The sequence below is a fragment of the Rhipicephalus sanguineus genome, chromosome 4 (assembly GCF_013339695.2).
Source record: "Rhipicephalus sanguineus isolate Rsan-2018 chromosome 4, BIME_Rsan_1.4, whole genome shotgun sequence".
NCBI lineage: Eukaryota > Metazoa > Arthropoda > Arachnida > Ixodida > Ixodidae > Rhipicephalus > Rhipicephalus sanguineus.
In genome coordinates this window covers 82,125,669-82,146,509 of record NC_051179.1, presented here as the reverse complement: position 1 = coordinate 82,146,509, position 20,841 = coordinate 82,125,669, and the positions used below count along the sequence as shown (strand labels likewise).

General features: G+C 48.3%; 2 protein-coding genes across 3 annotated transcripts in view; one reads left to right on the top strand and one right to left on the bottom strand.

Annotated features, from left to right (window-relative positions):
• The window catches only part of LOC119390336 (cytochrome c oxidase subunit 6A2, mitochondrial), a 673,327-nt gene that overhangs the window by 470,990 nt on the left and 181,496 nt on the right, over window positions 1-20,841 (bottom strand). The window contains exon 1 of one of the 2 annotated variants that reach the window (XM_049414749.1): window positions 7,097-7,100. The exons of the other annotated variant lie outside the window; for it this stretch is intronic. The gene's annotated coding sequence lies outside the window, so the exon portion shown is untranslated. Of the gene's footprint in view, window positions 1-7,096; window positions 7,101-20,841 lie in introns of those variants that run through there. 2 annotated transcript variants of the gene reach the window in all.
• The window catches only part of LOC119390326 (T-box transcription factor TBX1-B), a 97,610-nt gene that overhangs the window by 35,413 nt on the left and 41,356 nt on the right, over window positions 1-20,841 (top strand). Inside the window, exons 3-4 of the mRNA XM_037657923.2 lie at window positions 16,231-16,347; window positions 18,240-18,396. Coding sequence (XP_037513851.1) covers window positions 16,231-16,347; window positions 18,240-18,396 — 274 coding nt within the window. The remainder of the gene's footprint in view (window positions 1-16,230; window positions 16,348-18,239; window positions 18,397-20,841) is intronic.

The window sequence follows — 20,841 nt, the reverse complement described above, 5'->3', positions numbered from 1 at the left end:
AATACTTGGGAAACGTATGCAGGGGTCTTCGGCTCGCGGAATGTGGTTGTTGACCTGGCGCAGAAGCGCCGAGTGCTGGTGCACAGTTTATACACACACAGGCGAGCGTTTTGTGTCCAGCGCTCGCAGCGCTGGCAAGCATGTTTACGGTCTTGCTTTGTCTGGGGGGCCTTGCGGTGCCGACCAGCTAATACGACAGAAGAGAACGAAGTAAAAAAAAAAAACGAGCCAGGCCTGCGCTGAAACCGCAGCACAGTCACAGCGAAAGCTGGAAGAGCGGCGTTTCTAGAGCCCGTTAAGCTCTCTTGGGGCTACATTACAAGTACACTAGAAAGGTACCCACTACGCCACAAATCAAAATTTTTGTGAAGTTGGGAAGCACCCACTAAGCCATTATTCGTCATTCTATGGAGAAGCGAGGCACCAGCTACACGTCTGTAAGGCATTACGTGCACTTTGTTGACGTGACGATTGATGACGATGAAGAATTATGGCTCAGCCCTTTGTAATGGGTTGGCATCTTTAAACGGCCCACCAGTTATGTAATTTGCATTGGGTGACGCCCGGTCGCTATTTCCCTCTCCCGTCATGCTGTATACGTTGACGTGGAAGAGAGACGGGGGGGGGGGCGAAGAACTTTATTGAGACCCCGAGGTAATGGATCATGCGCTTATGGGCTTCCTTGGCAGCCAATACAAGTGCACTTGCGAGGAACCCACTACGCTATAAATCATTGTAATCTTACTGAGACCCCGAGGAAGTGGATCATGCGCTTATGGGCTTCCTTGGCAGCCAATACAAGTGCACTTGCGAGGAACCCACTACGCTATAAATCATTGTAATCTTACTGAGACCCCGAGGAAGTGGATCATGCGCTTATGGGCTTCCTTGGCAACCAATACAAGTACACTTGCGAGGAACCCACTACGCTATAAATAATTGTAATTTTTTAGAAGTAGGGCAGCAGGCACTGTGCCATTTTTCGTCATTCTACAGAGAGCGTTGGTACCAGCTAAACGCATGTAAGGGATTATGCGCACTTTGTTGATTCTACGCCTGATGACGATGAAGAATTATGGCAGAGCTGTTTGTAATGGGTTGGAAGCATTCAACAACCTACTCGTTGCGCAATTCGCAATTGTTTGACGCCTGGTTACAGAATTCGCGTTGTGCGATGCTTGGTGTTTATTTTAATCTTCTACCACGCTATATTGCATATGCTAATGTGGTTCCTTCCCGACATGAAGCCTGTATAGGACCTTTTTGCAAAGCAGTTTCAAGCACCGGCATGGCTCAGAGGTTGAATACTGGGCTCCCACGCAGAGGGCCCAGGTTCGAACCTCGTTCCATCCTGGAATTTTTTTCTTATTTAGTTTTTTTTTCTTATTTCGAGCGATACTGGTTACGGACACCGGCGGCGGCGGCGGCAGCGGCGGCGGCGGACAACTACGGCGCCAAAAACGGCCGGAGAAATGATCTCATAACAGCTTTCGCTGTAAAAATTAAGGCAGCTTGGCACCAGTGGTGCCAAGCCTGAAGGAATTGCGGAGCTGGACGGCCCTCCTTATTTATCTTTATTTTTCTCTTTCTTTCTTCATCTCTTCCTTTCTCTTTCTATCTTTTTTTTTCTTTCTTTTTTTTTTGTCCCTGTTTATATATCTCTCATGCTGCTCTCATTGCTGCTCTCATGTTTATATCTATTTATTTATCTCTCTATCTATTTCTCTCTCTTTCTCGCTCTTTCTACCTTTATTGCTCCTTCTTCCCTTTCTTTCTCTTTCTCTCTATATCTCGCTTCCTCTTTCTTTCTATCTCTTTCTCTCTTTATTTCTCTTTCTGGCTTGCTCTCCGTTTTTCCTATCTCTTTTTTGTGTCTGTTTTTCTCCCTGTCTGTTTATTTTTCTCTCTTTATCTTTTTTTCTGGCTTTCTTTCCTTTCTTTGTCTCTCTATCGCTTTCTCTCTCTATCTCTCTTTCTCTCTTTCTGTACTAGTTCTCTCGCCCTTCATAGTCATTGCTATAGTGTACTAGAATAATTCTAGTACACTATAGTCATTGCAATCGTCGCTGGACAAATCGGCGCACGTATTCTGGGAGCGAAGAAGATGAAGACGACGACGAGGGAGCGCGTGCCTGTTCATGATGATGGTGATAATTTTTGTTCGCGACTAACGGAGTTTCTTCGAGCTTAAACAGCTCCGCGGTTGAAAAAAAAAGGTGAATGTTTATGAATTTAAATAATATCGCTCTTTCTGGCGTTGAACAGTGCACAGAAAACGCACACACGAAACGTAAATATTTTTTTTAGCTGAAACCAGCACAACGAGACGAGGACTGCCACAAACATGGAGGAAAGAAAAAAATATTATTTTCCTCCATGGCCACAAAGTTTGACAGTCAATGTCGATTGTCATCTTGCTGCGCTCGTATCCCAACTCACAAGCGTGCAACACAAACTTATATAGTTGAGCGTCGCTTTTTGTTTCAGTACAAGCATCCCTCTCGGTAAATCTTCCAGATCTCTGTATGTGGTACATCATTTGTACGTCGTTTGTGCGAGGTGAACCGAGCGGTCTATACGTCGTACTAGCTGGGGACAACACGAAACATTTGTGGAGCGTACATTCCCCCGAAGTTTACATCTCTGTGTGTGGTACATCGATCAGTTGTACGTCGTTTGTACAAGGTGAACCGAGAGGTCTACGTCGTGCGGACAACGCGAAACGTTTGTGGAGCGTACCTATCCCCCGCGATTTACATTGCGCGTTTGTCATTTCGATTGACAGAAATGCATCATAGGGCTCGTACGACGCTTTTACAGCAGAGCTGTTGTGCTCGAGGTGGGCCGTGTGTCGTCATCATCAATGATGACGACACCCGGCCCACTTCGAGCATAACATGACGACACGAAATCATCATCATAATGAACCGGCACGCGCTCTCTTCTTCATTGTCGTCTTCTGCTTCGCTCCCAGAACACGTGCGCCCATTTCTTCGGCGTGGGATGCAATAACTCTCATGGGCGAGAGAACGAGTACAGAGAGAACGAAAGAGAGAAAGAGAAATAAAGATAAAGAAAGAGAGAACTTCCGGGCGAAATAGGTTCCTTGGAGAGAGCAAGCACAGCCGTGTGTAGCAGGGGCGTAGCCAAGGGGGGGGGTTGGGGGGTTGAAACACTCCCCGAAATTTTTCAGTTTTGCTTGCGCATATATACACGCACACATACAAACGCACGCACGAACATACATAAAGTATCGTTGAACCCCCCCCCCCCCCCCCGAAAAAAATTTCTGGCTACGCCCCTGGTGTGTAGTATAGTATAACAAGACGTGGGAAAGACAGAGGTGAGAGGTTAAAAGCCTAGCCAAGCCTGGACCAGCTGGGTATCCTCACCAGCTCTGCTGCGACTCAGCCTTGCGCGACTTAGTGCAAGCTGCAGAAACTTTTTAAATGTCCTTAGCACGTGCGTTTCGTTTATATAGCACTCTATATATGAGATTTATGAAAATCTTCATACCGTAGTTTTAAAAAGTTTATCGCGTTGAGTATTATTACCATGCATGTTGGACGGCTGCCTAACAAAGCAAGGTCCCGTGTGCATTTGCCTAATATTACCAGAAAGCCATCTTCTTTTGCTTTTCAGTCGATTGTACTGATCCCGCCCGAAAGCTTTCTTTTCGCACCAACCGTGGTTTTACACTGCCTCCGAGATCGGAGGAATTGGAAGCTTTTTGCGCCTCGCGTGGTTTTGCAGTGCCTCTGGGATCGGCCCAACTTTGACCAAGAAACGATGTCATGTGATGTCGTCATCGTGTGACGTTGCGGTGGCGTCATGATCACGTCATCACAAGATGATGGTGTCTTGCATCACTGTTGTTAACGCCGCCGACGCTGACAATCACCATTCGCTTTTGATGAGGCATCTATAAGGCTTTCGCCTTAATAATTCCTGCATTTCACACGTGTTCAAGGTGGAAGGTCCGAACTGGGCCTCGGTCTATATAGTAGCCGCTTCTAGAGGCTAATCGCCGGTAACGGAGACGTCCAATACTTCCTAGCTGACCTCTTTATGTTTTGCGAAGTAACATTTTCGAGCTTCGGCCATGACTTAGCCGACATAAGCCAGAGCCGGCTGAGTTTGAAACTACGGCTGACAGCGCCATATGGACACTTTCACCGTTTGAAACGAAAGCCCCCGAATGTGTTCCGGCAACAATTTCCAGTTGCCCCATCCTTTCAAGTTAACAAGACCACATTTCGCTGTAATGAATATCGCATTTTCTTTCACTTAACGCGCGCGTGACTGCCCGATATCAGCGAAATATATATTATAAGCCCGTACTCGATAGGCGGCTGCTGAATTGCCGCGATATCTCGTGTCATGTTGCATGAATATTTCTGTATGACAAAACACTATATTTTTTATTCAGTTCTGCTAGCTTTTTTGCGCTGTTTTTCTTTATCCTTTAGTGGGAGCTGTCGGGTGCGAACATATGGACTTGAAAGCTAAAACGAAATTAAATGCACGAACATATGGACTTGAAATCTAAAACGAACAGGCGCTGTGGTAATTGCCACTGAACCACTACACAATATGAGAACATTAGCACCACTCATAACAATATCAAAGCGTATTTAGGACCTGGCGTATTTAGGAACTCTACTGAAGAAACTAATCTACTTGTATTCTATATGACGCCCTTGTTATTCCATGAAATTTTGTTCTGCTTTAAACGTAGTGTTAATGACCAGTAGCGGCGGTTGGCAAATAGCAGTTTTATAGCGATATAAGCTTTCGCAGTTCGGCTGATTTGACAGCGTTCGTGCTAGATAACAGCGTCTCAGGCGGCGTCTGAAATCAGAAAGACGATTACGTCTCAGAGGAATACCTTGGGACAGTGTGCTTTCCCTGCGTGCATGAGAAATAACTGTCGGTAGACCTATCGACACGATATCTTCTAATTGTCGCATTGATTGTTGTCTTACTGCTCTTCCGTAGTAGAGTACAAGGTACTCTAAACCGGTAACCACTTTTTATATGCGAAAGCATCGGGGCAGTGTCCGTTCTGCGGCGTCCGCACCCATACTGCGCATGCGCCAACTCTCCCCCCTCTACTCGTGTGAGCGCGAGGAGGTGGGAGGAGGTGGCGTGAGCGCTACCTCCGCTTCGTTTCTCCTCTCCCGTTTCTCTCCGCCACAGCTGTGCCGCGGCCGTGGCTGTGCGCTCGTATATAATAGAGTCACTCGAAAAATTTCAGTGATTTTCCAGTTACTCTAGTATATAACGCGGCGCGCGCTCGCTCCCGTTGCACTCTCCTTCGCAACGGCGCTATGGACGCTCGCGAAGCTGAACGTAAACGGCAACGCCGGCAAGCGAATCTCGAAGCTGCGAGGCTGCGAAAGCGCGCGTTCGCTGTGCTTCCGTCGTTCTCTCTATGTGCAACAGTGTGCGAAACGCCATTAACAACGTCAACGTCGGCGCTAGTTGCAGCGGCAGCGCCACCGCCGCGGAGCAGAGGAAGGCTCGGGAAGCCGAACGTAAACGTCAGCGTCGGCAAGCGGCAATTCAAACGCCTCGACAAACCGCCGTCTCATAAGTCACATAAGAGAAACTGAAACTCGATGCGCACCCCCCGTGATTATACCCGTGATGCTTTCGCATCCCACCATGGTTGCCCGTAGTGGGAGGTGCGTATTTTTTTCTAAACACGCAGTGAACGCAACGTAACTTCGTTCCGACGTTCGGTTACCTGCCAATCATTGGCCTGCAAATCACGTATGGTGCCACGTGCGACGCTGGTTCTTCTGCGGTTGCATAACTGTTGCTGCAGTAACGTGTGCATGCGCGCGCATGTTGTTTACGTTATGACACGTACTATAGCGTGAATCAAACCAGATTATCAAGGCGAATACATTACATGCCTCATCAAGCAGGAAATGTGATTATTGGCGTCGGTGTCAACATAAGTGATGCAAACAAATCATCGCCATGGGATGACGCCACCGTGACGTCACAGATCTTCACAATCTGTGGCGTTAACTGATGACGTCATCACATGACGTCGTCGCTTGGTCATAGGTTGCACCGATCCCGGAGGCACGCGAGATCCAGAAGGGTTGTAATACCCCCGATCCCGGAGTCAGTGCCAAACCACGCTAGGTTCAGAAAGCTTTCGGGGGCGAGCGGATCAACTCAGTCGACTCAGAAGAAAAAGAAGATGGTTTTCGCTTTCTATTCATTTTAGGAGAATGCATAAAGGACGCTGTGAGATTTTTAACTCTTTACCCGCGTTTAGAGCTAGCGCACGTAATCTTGGCAAGAGCTGTCACATGTCGGCGCAGCTAGCACAGGTATTTCGGGTTTCGTTGAGTCACGGCTAATGACGAGCGAACATTGGCGGCAAGCATGCGACGAGGTGTACACAGGACGCTGTTGCGATAGTTCGTTCCACCAGACCGTTCCGCAGCCAAGTCCGCAGCTTCCGGCGAGAAATGGCTGCCACCTGCAAACAAAGCGACGAAAATTCGGCAGAGTCTATTTGCACGTCCGCAGCTCGAGGTCATGTGACTTCAGCAGAAACGTCACGTATGACCTCGCTGTCTACCCTCACTCCACCAGTAGTGATGCCGGCGGAAAAAAACTCTCAGGACCCGTGCTGACGCCGGCGACGCGGGACGCCGCCGCCGCCGCGCATCTAAGAGAACTTTTTGTTGGGCGAGTTGGTGAACGTTCATAATACTATACCTATAATACCATAAGACTATACCTGAAAATTCCAGTCTTTATATTGAGTTACGAATATTAGGGTGATAAAATCCGGAGGGCGTACGAAAGCTGCTTCGCGATAATAGTGGAGTGTTGTGCTCTGCCAACAAGACAACGCGCACGCTAATACACACACGCACACCGGCACACACACACGCGCACTACCACGCATGCGCACTAGTGCATGTAGCATTTCTTATCTCCATGATGCCAGAGCAACAATAATGTAACTCTTCACCCCACTCCTGCATGCGATAATGTATTCCTCGTCCCTTCTCTTGTTGCACGCCAGATCATCGGCGAATCTGCGCGCATTGTTTGTTGTTGCGGCATGCCCTCGGCGGCGGACCACATCGCCCATAGATCGCCGTCGCGTCTCTATTGCAGCGTACACATGCGTGGCAGAGCCGTAATGCGATAGCATGTGGCAACGAGCGTTGCTGTAAGAAAACACAAGAGAGCCACGTTGTGCTTTCGTTTTCATGCCTTCCGCAATTTGTTTTCACATATAGGCTTCCTACGTAGTCACTGCCGCGGCTCGGATCGTTACTTCTTTTCCGTACTTCGCTTTCCCGTCGCAACAACCCCCCCCTCCCCCTTGTCTTCTTGCTTTTCCTGCAATTTCTCCAGTTATAGCACAGTCTCCGACGAAAGCTCTCTTTGTTGATTCGTTTTTCTTCTTTTTCTGTTTCGATTTTTCTTCAACATCTTTCTCTTTCTCAGTGTCTTCTGTCCGTCTCGTGCCCGGTGCCTTCGGTTTACGGCGCGGCTTCATAAACATATCCGGCGCGCGTAAATGTCACATAGCTCAAACTCCGGGGTCGGGAGAAGCAAAGCAGCCAACAACACCGTAATAAATCACGCAAGCACACAAACTAATCAAAGTAGCTACAACAACAAGAAGAGGTCCAGAACCTCGAGGAAAACGTCGCATAAAAGAGAGGAGAAGAGAAGAGGCCTGCTCCCGCTGTGGTATCGAAACTTGCGCCGAGGAGCAACCTCAGCCTCATCCTATGTGTATACATGCTGCTTCCACAACCACCACGTGAGACGAGATTGAAGTCAAGGCCACGCATGCTTCCGAAACGTCGCGCTTCTGTCGAGCCGTGGAGAGTGCGCGCGGACTTGACGATGCAAGACGACGTTTAAAAGGCTAACATAATCGCTGCAGCGTTGGTTGTCTCATGCCCTTCATTCGCGCATGTGCAAGGGCTGTGTCAGAGCGTGATGAAGCGCCCAGTCTGAAGGATATCGAGGGACTTCGGGAGAAGCATCTGAAAGAAAAATAATGCTCAAGTGACCGGAGCTCCTTCGAGGGCCACATTCTTGTACACTCGCAGGCGCCAAGTTTTTTCGCGCACTACGCCGCCGCCGCTGCCGAAATCTCTCGCTCATACCAAGGATCGCCTGAAAAATGTTGTTTACCGTAACTTGTTACATAGTATCTGTGCGGCTGGGGCAAAAACGCTCGGCCGCTCTGTTCCGCGGTTCGGTGATCTTTGAATAACAAGCCGAAGTTTACGCGAGGGTTTGTTGAGTTGCTCTCTTCGTTGCGTATCTTTATTCTTTTCATAAGCTAGCTCTTCCTCGGTGCCACGTCAACGGCAAAGTCGCGCGCTTGTAGGCTTGCCAAAGAAGCCTTTGTTGCTGGCGCTTAGTCATGTACGCACGTGCTGCCGTTATCTGAAAACAACGCGCTAATATACACCGCACAAAGGGTGAACTTTTCGAAATGGGCCGGGTGTAAATTGCTGTGTATACATGCGTTATCTTACGGGAACAAAGTCGGGATGGAGGGATGAGAGAAAGACAAAGAGATAGAAAATAAATGAGAAGACTGCGTTACTTAGAGCGATGTTTTGATCTGTAAACGCCAGCTCAGAGAGTCATCTGCCTGGCACGCAGAGAAAAAGAAACGCATTCCGTTGCACACAAGGCACACACAACACACATAGATGTATGTTCGTTAGGGGCGTATATATGGACGCAGGGTTGAGACATCTTTCGCTAGCAATAAATATACGCAGGGTCACCACAGTAATTATCTCTCGGTCCACGGCACAAGACGCTCGCATAGGTTATGACTGCTGTGTGCTCACTGCACCTACCGCTGTTATAAAAATAATAGTTTTTTTTTGCACTTAATTCTTTTTTCCAATTTTTCGCAAGGCTTTATGAGATCCTCGCGTATGACACTGGGGCTATGCTCCGCACATCAAAACTACTGAGGCACATGGGATTTCATATCAGCTACCGCGGTCTGTCGCTGTCTTTCGAAAAAGAGTGTAGGTAGTATGCAAGTAGATACGGTAGTTAAGGTCACGTGACTTAGCTAGACGCTCTGTTATACTGCACTGCTTTCTAGATCGGCCCATATTTTTGGCCAGAGAGGCCAGAGATTGTCATATCCCATTAGAGAATGTCTGCGTGGGATAGACCAGAAAAAATACATTGTCTTTAAAAACATTTGCATCACACATCGATTCTTGCGAAGTATACACTGATAATAAGAAAATACACCAACCGAATTCTCTTCCAACGCTAACTGCTTCAACTCCGAAACCCATTGTAACTTACGAAGCATCCTTAATCACGTTTAGTACTACTTTGATTTAGACTGAGTTGCTCGCTTCACCAGTGGGCCCAATGGCATCGTGTAAGCATTAAACTTACTTAGTGTTCAGCCTATGTCATGTTACAGGTGCATAGCTTTTCCTTGTTATTGTTGTTTTCAGTGACATCATCTTCGACGTATTCATTGGTACTGAAATTATTTTAGTGATGTTCTGACAGTAATGCGTATTGCCATGCTCTGTGTAACCGAATGAATTTTTCATGAGCATTCCCTGCTGTAATCGCTGAGGAGATTGACACATTAAAAAAAAAAAAAAGTCAGGCGGTCTCTTTCAAAGGCGAAATCCATCTTCTTCTGGTTCTTTAAAATTTTCTTCTCAACATGCTGCATGGACGGAGCTGCCACTGTGGTACAGTGGTTACAGTGCTCGGCTGCTGAACCGAAGGTCGCGGGTTCGATCCCGGCCGCGGCGGTCGCATTTTTGATGGAGGCGAAAATGCTAGAGGCCCGTGCGCTTAGATCTGAGCGCGCGTTAAAAAAACCTAGGTGGTCGAAATTTCCGGAGCCCCCACTACGGCGTCCCTCATAATCATGTCGTGGTTCGGGCACGTATAATACACCAGCAATTATTATAATTATTGTGTTGATACTTCCCCCGAAGCTTTCTACTCCTCACGCGGTGTTGCATTGCACCCTGAATCGTCCCACTTCTGACAACGTCACGCGTACGTCATCGGAGGACGTCATGGCGTCATGAAGTGACCTCACTTGACATTGAGATCCTGTAGCTTTTTGCGCGCCGACGGACGCACATTCATTGACTTGAGCAACACGTGACTTTTGGCCGTCTTTTATTACTTAGCTTGTTGTTGTTCATCATTGCGCGTTTGCGCCGCCGCCGACAAGATCTCACGAAGTATCGTCAGGTCCTGCCTGATCTCGCAAAGCCCCCTTGAGTCGTGAGATATATGGGGCTTTAGCAAGTACTCTACCTGTAGACATGCAAACACTAGGCACATCGAAAAATAAGAGGTTGCCTTTTCTGATCAAAATATTATTCTTGGCTGAGACAGATGTCGCCATCTCTGACAATGTTTGCCACGCACATTCAAGTTTTCCAACTAAAACCAGCGACGCAAAGACATGTCTGTATGGAAGAATTTGACAATCGCAATCTCGGATACGTCTCGAAAATGAGTGAACTCTGAGCAGTGTCATGGCGGATTCTAAACACAAGAAATATTGCTCCGTGGTACAGGTCAACAGCAAAAAAGCTTGCGTGTTGGGAATTAAGTAGGACTGAGTTGGGCTAGTTGGCACAAATTCATTGTTTAAGATAACAGCGCAACAGGGAAGGCGAAAAGATTTTTGAACCCCACGAACACAAGCGCCGACTCACAATTGAAGAATGCTGAGTGTTCGGCTCTGTTGGTGTGACATAATGACAATAAAGCGCTTGAAGGACGGGGACACAGCAAGCAGAGAACACGAGCGCTAACAGGAGGAGGATACAACTTTATTCAAAAGAAATTTCATGGGTTTGGAGCTGGCCGCTTGTCTGCGGCGACCTCTTCTGCCCATGCAATGACTGCTTTCTGCAGTTTTTCGTCGGGGGACCGTATTAAAGTCTCCCATGTCGTTTCGGAGGGAGCTGGCAGAAGCTCTCTGGGTGGGGGAAGGCCCTCGCATTCCCAGAGGATGTGACTGTGATGAGAACGCGACGACAAAAGTTAGCGTTGTTGAAAGTTAGCGCTCGTGTTGTGTTCTCGCTGTGTCACCGTCCTTATTCAAGCGCTTCATTGTGATTATTATCACAACTGAAGTTTTATTGAGTTCGCTTTGCAGGATAAATTGCAGGATGAAGTTCGCAACTTTTCAAATAGCAGAACCTCCCCTTAGGCACTGCGTATTCTTAGAATACGCAAAACAACCCAAGACGACAGATGCGTCCACATTCTAAGGTTCCCAGCCCACACGCCCCACCCCACGGGAGAGGTGAACTTTAACGAGGCTGCACACAACATAGCTTGAGGACTCACTTTCCGGGCTATGACAGTTGTTGGTCCCTCGTCAGAGTCTCCTAATGTGTGGCAGTGAGAGGACCGAATGACTACATTCAATGGCATTATACATTATAAACTGCAGAGGCGCGTGTGCCTGCCACCTCACCTTAATTTCAATAGGTCGCAGTCTGTCCAATGGCGACAGTTACAAACCAAGTCATATAAGAATTCCTGGCGCCACTACATGTTATATATCCAGATATATACACGACCGATCAATGCAAAGATTGTGAAGCACGAGCTACCTTAGAACACATCCTATGGGAATGCCAGGGATTAATACACAGTGATGGGAAGGCGGCCTCCACCGACATCCTCCGCGCGCGTTAGCGGGCCGCGCTGCTCAGCTCAGCCCTGGACGATCAGCTCTGGGCAATCCAGCGGGCCGAGGATGTCGCTAGGAGGCAAAGCCTTCTAGCCGGCACCTAGGCGGGAGCCCCAGTTCACAAAACACGCCGGATGCGCAATAACGTTTTTTCCATCCATCCATTCTCTCTTGCGCCGTTTTCTTAAACCGTGCAAGTGTCGTGGATTCGCGGAGATCGAACTGCAAAGCATAGAGGTCGTTGTAGCTCTCTGGTGGGTAAGGTATTGATTAAGCGTAGGCTGTTCGAGTGGTTTCGCCACGTTTTATCAAAGATGAGAGAGAGAGAAAGAGAGGAACCAGTGAGGGTGTATCGAGTGTTCTCGACGTTCCCACGCTCGAGAGGTGAATGATGTCGACGCGCCGCGCGTTTTTTTTTCTATTTTATTTTTTTATGCCTTCTTACAACCCCATCTTTGCGGCGCGATAATTCCCGAGAAAGCACGGGATACGAGCGCGTGCTGTTTTGCGCTCTTCGCGAAAATAAAGCAAATCGAGAAATCTCTCCTGACAGCGTGTGTATACACGTTGCTTAGAAACTCTCCGTGCATGCATGCATGCATGCGTGTGGTCGGCCGTGAAAGACTCCAGGCTCCCTTCAGCCGTTATATATGTTTCTCCTGAGTGCAACGACAAAAAGAAAAAAACAACAACAAAACAATGAAATGAAAAAAAAGAGAGAGATAGAGAGCCATACCAACGAGCGCGCGTATTACGATCACATGGGGTATATATATACTTTGTATATACCTATGTGTACACCAGCCATGTCAACTTAGCAGGTAACATGTTGCGCTCCTAAGCTCGAGGGCACGGGTTCGATTCCGGAACACCGCGGGCGCATTTCGGAAGGGTGTGAAGTGCACCAACATCCGCGTACTTGGATTTAGGCGCACGTTAAACAACCACAGCTGGTAAAACTTAACACGGAGTCCCCCACTATGGCACCCCTTGTCTAATCATATTGTGGTTTTGGCGCACGTAAAAATCTATAAATTACTGTTGTACATTTGTGTAGCTGAACTTTCGTAGGCACTTACAAGTGACACTTACTTTGTGTGCACGAAGTTCCGGTTTTAGTCCGAGCAGCTCTTAGTCGAGTTTTTTTAGGTTGCAGTTCGCGCTCATCGGGAGCACATGAAATGTGGACGGCCGCATAAGATCTGTGACGTCGTGCTTGTGAGTAGAAAAGCCACGCTTCTGAAAGAAGTAAAAAAAAACAGAAAGACAAAAAAGAACACGCGCGTCATCTTTTAAAGTGCTCGAAAAGAGGAACGCACATGTGGGAAGCCTAAAAAGACGGTCTCATCGTGTGCTATTCTGTTTTGCGACCAACACCAGCTAGCGGAATTTGGACGTTGTAATTTCATGATTTCCCACGGCGTTTAATGTATAGTCCCCAATTTTTCAAAAACATAGTGCACCACGTGCGCGTTATATATGCCTCGATATCTGTGGCAAACCCACTATTGAACACTATATATATATACGCGAGTTGCTTGCCAATACCTCGTCACGTTTGAGCCGAGGAAAGCTTAGATTAATTCACGATTATCCTTCGTTCAAGTAATTGTTAATCACGGTTTCAAATACACGTAGGGAGGAGGATGGCGAAATGTTCTACGCACATCTCTACAGCATAAGCAGTGTTACAACAGAAGCTTCGCTTAGCGGCACTTCGAGTTACGCAGTTTCGGCCACGTCAAGCAGCGCATGCGCTGAAGCCTGCGCGCGCACGTGTCGCCATACACAGCTTGTCCAGACTCTCTCGCTTTGACGGACGAGCATACGGGAGGGAGGGAAGCCAGGCATGCAGAACCGCGGCCGCCATTAAAATAGTGCACCGTTTCCGTGACCGTTTCCCTCGTTGCGTCAGATATCCGTGCTCTATTTACACGTACTGCCCCACGCTTTCTTTTGCCACCGGAGTTAACCGCGTCCATCCATTCTGCAGCGCCCGTATCCGCTGCACAAAAGTATCCGTGGAGAAGTCAAACGAAGCTGCGTGCAGCGGGGTGCGCAACGTTCCTCTCCGGGGTGCGATCTATCAAAACCCGAGTAGCGTGCCAGACACGCTCTTTTGCCGCCCTTTTCGCTCTGCCAGCAGTTGCGCCGAGGTCCAAAAACCAACATGGGCGGTCTTGTCTCATTAGCAGCTTTTGAAGGGCCCCGGCAGTACGCGTGCGCGTTGTTCGAGCGTATAACGACTGTATATACCAGTAGCTGAGAGTCTTCCCTCTTCGTAATACGCGAGGAGATGGGATCCATATATCTCGTACACGGCGACGTCGTAAACGACCCGTTCCGGTATATAGTGCTGCTACTGTGTACGTGTGTGCGTCGAGCTCTACTGCTGCTGGGATTGAGTGTGGTATTGGATTTGACTCTCTGAGGCACGCACATATACCGTGTTCACGCGATATTAAGCCCCACAGGGTGGCAGCAGAATTGGTGGTTGAAAGAAATGGCGGCGAAATTTTTTTAATGTCGCACTGTGTTATAGTGGGCGAAGCATTCCAGTGAGTGAGGCAAAGGCATACTATAGCGCGCATGTATTATTTTAACACATTGTTATAAGAGGAGATAGCCAATATTGGCCATTGCTGACATTATGCGAGTAAGCACGGTATGCTTCACGCAGGAGGCTTCAGGCAAACACGTACACTTTTGATATTGTAGTCCCCATTTCGTCTTGACATAGTTTCATATTCTTGTGGTACCAGTTTTCTTTTCTTTTTCTTTTCTTTTTTTTGTCTTCGTACGAGGATGATTAAAGCGACATCATTTGAGAAGGCGAGATTAGAAATGAAATCGATGCGGAATGAAGCAATGTAATAGATGACGAACAGCGATTACAATATGGAATCGCGCCAAGGAACTTGAACGCCCCTAGTGATGTTTTTGGCGTGGCATGTTAGGGGGTGCCAAGGAAAGGTTAACTTAAACGCCAATACCCCTATCGGTAAACTTTTAATGGTGTCTTTTGTATGACGAGTACAGTTGTCTATTCTAGCAGAGATAAGCATGCGACAACGACCTAAACCTCCGTCTTTCTCTTGTGTCTGAATGCATTCCTTTACACATCGCGCGACTTGCACCAGAGAAGCCAGCCTCTGTTTCGTTTATCGTGGCTATACATGCAGGAGTAGGCAGACCATGGATGCTGATGCTTCGTGCGTAGCCTCTACAGCCTTCCGCGGTATACGCGGCGCCCGATAAATGTCCTTGCCCGGGAAGGGGCGCCCCTCGTTTATACTATATACTGCGCTGCTCGAGCACCCGCACATCTTGCGGACGCAGCAGCAGCAGCAGCAGCAGAGGCAGCGGTATAGTAGTGCGTGGGACGGCGGCGGCGAGCCGCGCCGTCCATGTGGTAACCATCGCGCGCGCAAGGAGTGCGTCACCCTCCCAGCCTCCGGGCAATCATTCACCCGGATTGCGCGGCTATACGTGCACGGGACGTCCCGCTGCAGCCCCGGCACTCTTCGCTCACTGCGACTGAACGAGGCCCGTGTAATCCCGCGCCACGCGGCACTCGCGCCGACTTGTGCTTGGTCGGATCCATGCGGAGAACGATAGTCCGTCGCCTCTCCTTCGATGGGGCGAAAACGGATATGACCCCTTGGCGCTAATCACATCGCGATGTTGTCACGTGGTGGGAGTGGCGCACTGCTATGACCCAGTTGCTGACATCCGAATTCGATCGCGCATCCCGCGTGATGCGCATGTACGTTTAGTCCGCTCTCATGACATGTGTATGGATAGATTCAGTGTGTTCGTGTGTGTGTGCGTGTTCGTGTGTGTGTGTGTGTGAGTGTGTGTGTGTGTGTGTGTGTGTGTGTGTGTGTGTGTGTGTGTGTGTGTGTGTGTGTGTGTGTGTGTGTGTGTGTGTGTGTGTGTGTCTGCGCGACGAACGTATACAAGGGGTATGTATTGAAGTAGCCTGCTGTTGTACAGCCAGCGTGGAAAAAAGCCGCGCGTTATTAGTAGAACCGCCCGTGCCCGGTATAGCACAGTGGAAGTTTTCACTGGGACTACAAAGTGGCTTTGCGACATTGTATGAATGCTCCTTATATAGAACGGGAGGGACTGACAAGCTATGTTAAGTGAAGGTCCAGCGGTTTAATCGACGAAGGTTTTCATGTTATATTGCCTGTGTTTGCAGTAAATATATTCGATTCCTAATCTTCTTCAATTTCCTTCATTCTCTCCATCTAATAAACGCTTTTCACCACGGGCTTCTGCAAACTGGTGCAAACAATACGTACCGAAAAGTATAGGGACAGCTGGGCGTATTCGTGTGGTACAACGTCATTACTAAATAGCCCCATGACTGGATGCACACGGAGAAAAAAAAAAAAAAAAACGCTGTTTAATTTTGATGTGAGATTCCGTACCCGCGGTGATAAAAAAGAAACAAAAAAAAAAGAAGTCCCGCTCTGTTCTTTGCTTCCAATGCGCAGGCGCATGTTCCCCACGCTACAGGTGAAGCTTTACGGGCTGGACCCGCACGCCGACTACATGCTCATGATGGACTTCGTGCCCGTGGACAACAAGCGGTACCGGTACGCCTTCCACAGGTCAGTCCTTGCATGTCGCTGCCATCTCACAGCAACAAACCAACACATGCAACCTTGTCCCCGTTCCTATGCCGACTTACGTAAAGCATCTCTTGCGTTATATCCGATGTAGTGACGTGAGTGGCTTTCATATCGAGGAGAACGCCTTGTGCGGAAAATTTCGACGGCCGGCGGCGTCGTGAACACGAATGGTACCACCATTCTCGTGGCGGTAAATATAGATGTAATGATGCCGGGTGATCAGCAGTACAAATTAAAGCGAATTTAAAGCGAGTCAATGGTGAATGACCGTGAATTAAACTGAATCAAGTGCATTTGGTGTGAATCAAGAATTAATGGAGTGAGTCAGGTATAAATCGAGGATGAATCGAGTGACTTAAGTGGGAATCAAGAATGAATCAAGGGAACTAAGTGTGAATCAACGTGCACTAAAGTGAGTAAGGTGAATTAATAGTGCCTAGCAGAGCAGAGGCTTTCGCCTTAGCATTAGCAAGGGGACCCGGTGGCTTTTTCTGCTTGCTATAGCTACGAGGTCGCCGGGTCAGTTATTTGTCCACGGGGTGCGCACGCGAATGAAGGCGGAATACAAGAACACTCGTGAACTTAGATGTAAGCGCCCGCTGCAAAGCATTACCGTTAAGATCAGCACGCGGAACCCGCTTCCCGTCATAAGGGATCCCTCACAGCCGCAATGCGTAGCTTTGACGCGCCGAAGCCCATGGTTTAATTATATTTTTTGTCGCGTTCAATTCGTGGCTTGCAGCATTTCGTACGACACGCCGCTGTAGTATAGACGCAGTCACGTTGTGCCAGGCTAAGTGGCTTCATGAATGACGACCGGATAAATGGATCGGTGTTATTAAGTGTGTCAAAATATATAAGAAGTAGATAATACAGTCATAGTTCTACTAGTATAAGTGGAATGATAATAAAAAGCTGATTACTAATGTTAAATCGGATTGTTACTAAAAGGGCAACATTGCGTTCTTGTCTTGTTCACGCTGCCAGCACGAACATGTAAGAGCGTTCCCGAACGTTCCGAGACAGAGCACGGGGCTCTGAATTCAGCGGGCGAACGTGTTCCGAGCACTCGATTGCGGCCAGCCGAATGCATAAACCCAATAAGGCGAGCGCTCTATACACTCCAGAAACCGGGAAGACTTACTGAAGGTGTAAGTAACCGAGTCCCCGTTCAAAGCACCGTTTTATTCTCTCGAGACGTCGGATGGAGTGAAATGCATTGTTCACGCAGTACGAGAATAGAAAGTGAAATTTCCTCTCTACTCCCTTTTTCTTAAGAAAGTTGCTAATGCCCGCTCCACTCTTGCGGCACTCTATGGAAAGCTAAACGTAGCCTTTAGCTAAAGTAGCTACGTTTGAAGCACGACGATGTATCACTCGTGTGCTCTTGAAAGCAACCGGTCTAGTGCACCTTTAGTCGAAAGAAATCGAGAAAATAATGTCACACGTTCCCTTGCGCATTTTCCTGAAACGACTGGTAGGCGAAAGCCATCTTCCTTTTTTACTTCTTAGTCGACTGTACCGAGCCCACTGCCCGAAATCTTTCTGCACGCAACGTGGTTTTGCATTGCCTCCGGGATCGAAGGCACTTGAAGCACCTTTCGTAGTTTTTCGGTGCCTCCGGGATCAGCCCACCATTGACAAAGCGGCGATGTCATGTGATCGCATAATCATGTGACGCCACCTTATGTGACGTCATAGTCACGGTATGATGACCAAACTTCGGCGACTTGTGACGTCATGGGGCGACTTCATCGCGTGATGATGATTTTTGCATCACTCGTGTTGATGCCGACTGTCACCTTTCGCATTTGGTGAGGCATCTAAGGCTTTCGCCTTAATAGAATGGTAAATTATGTCGTTGCGCGCAGCTCAAGCTGGATGGTTGCCGGCAAGGCGGACCCCAACATGCCCCCGCGAATTCACGTGCACCCGGAGTCTCCGTGCAAGGGCGCCCAGTGGACCAAGCAGGTGGTCTCCTTCGACAAGCTCAAGCTCACCAACAACCAACTGGACGACAACGGACACGTGAGTCGCCACCGTATAGGACTCTGCTTCCCTATTCTGCACGTCGATTTAGTCGTGGGGGAACCCCTTCTTCGAGTTTAAGTACATCAGTTGGTTTGCCAGCTTGTATCACGTATGCATTGTTTTAAGCATGGAACACTCTCAGCTCCCGTTGCCGGCGGCCTTCAGGTGACCTTGGGCGAAATGCCAGCGCCGCTATCCGGGCACTGACACCCGAACATACGGGCACTTAAAACGAGACATCCGAGAACTCAGACGAGATCATCTGGGCATTTTTTTCGAGAACGCAACGAGACATCCGGGCAATCAGCCCAAATGTTTTTAAAAAATGCGAGAACTCAGACGAGATCATCTGGGCATTTTTTTTGAGAACGCAACGAGACCACACTCGACCACACTTGCCTGCCCAGCCCCCCCCCCCCCTCCGCCATTTCGGATCAAGGACGTGCCCCCCCCCCCCCACACACACACACAAGTTTCTGCTAGTCAACCCTTCGTACAGGACCCATTACATTCCCTAGCCACGGTCCAAACAAATTACAAAATATATTGCTTCAGAGTTCTTAGTGTTTTTTTTTTTAACATTATGTCAGTAGTGTCCGCCACGGCGGATCAGCTGGTTACGGTGCTCGGCTGCGGACCCGAAGGTCGCGGGTTCGATCGCAGTGGTCGCATTTCGGTGGAGGCAAAATGGTAGATGCCCGTGTACTGTGCGATGTTAGTGCACGTTAAAGAACACCAGATGGTCAAAATTTCCGGAGCCCTCCACTACGGCGTTTCTCATAATCATATCGTGGTTTTGGGACGTTAATCCCCAGATATTATTAAGATTTTGTTAGTAACAAAACCATTCCTCCATCTCACTTGACTACTTTTTTTGTTTTCGCTACAACTTTGAGTAAGGGCCATACATGAATTAGTTAACGTTGTAGCATATCGGAACATGACTGAACTGCAGGGCACGGTAGAGACTTGAACATGAAATGTTGGTGGAGCCAACGTTTTAACAAGAGGGGCTTCTCTTCGTCAGGGCAGAAAGTCCCGTTGTCGAAACGTTGGCACCAGCGACATTTCACGTTCGACGATTTCTCGGCACTCTGTAGCGTAGCATCGTACAATACATTTATACCCTGCTTCACTTGATTTTCTAGGATGCTGAGGACGAGCTCTTTGCACGAGAGCACGAATCCAATATTATTTCTTGGCATCTGTAATCGATTACAACCGGATAAAAAACTCACAGGGTTCCTCATGCATTCGCCTAAGATTACTCTAAGGTGAAAGCCGTGTGATGTGACTACCTTGCCGTGTATTGCATATCGACGTCCAACGTTCAATAATTAACTATCAATAACGTAACTTCAGCTAATTAACTCAGTATTCGCCTAATTTGCTTTGATTGTCATCATATAAGTACACACAGTTATGCTTTAATTCGGTTTTATGAATTCGCTCCCCAAGACGTCATGGAAACCGAGTCACGCGGACGCCGCATTTTTTTAATGCTCCCCAAGGGACCGGCGCCGCTTCGCGGTATCTTTCCACGATGTCAGCTGCTCAAGAGAATCGTCTTTTATCCCTCCTTCTATATCGCCTCGGTCTCACGCTTTCGCAAAGACGAAGCGTGAGTCACGTGAATACGGGTTCCTTGATTATCATTTTTTTAAACCACGTGAATGCCCCGAAAGACAAAGCGACCGCACATCTCGCGCAGTTCGTTTTCACAGCGACGCTGCATACCACCCCGCAACGGTTTCCGTCTCCGTGGGCAGAAAAACGCGTGGGCGAAAAAACAAAACGCCCAGACCCTAAACCACCAACAGGCGCTCGCGCTCGCGTGCTCCTTCTGCTAGCAGATGCCCGCGCGCTCCTTGCGTTTTCACCTCGGACGCTGAGGAAGGGCATTCGGAGAGGTGGACAGACGATCCGACGAACGTATTCGCTATATACTGGTGCACAACTGCAACGCCACAACTAAATTTCGACTTCTGGGTTTTTTAGGAGCCCCTTTAACAATTGAAGGCAAACGGCATATCTTTCTCTGCAATAAGGCATACATCATAGAGCTCAGTATTAGTTTCAATAAAGAAAACCACAAAACAAGCATCAAAACTGCATGATGGGTGATAAGGCGCCTATGAACAGTGGGAACACCCTCCCACGCGTTCCCGGTAAAGATTAGGTTGCAGCTGCTTTGCACTTCACACGAGGGCTTCGAATGACGTCAAACGGCCCGTCCTTCTCTCGGTGTGTGTTTCCCGCTTTCATACATAAAAGGAAGACCCCTCTAGCAACTCATTCAGTTCATTCTAAGACTGCCATGGGTAGACCACGCAAATTAAAGACACCACCAGAAAAACAGCGTGAATACAATACCCAACGAAAGGAACAAATTCGTCTTGCTGAAAATATTCGTGGAACCAATCACGGTGTACCACAGCGTCC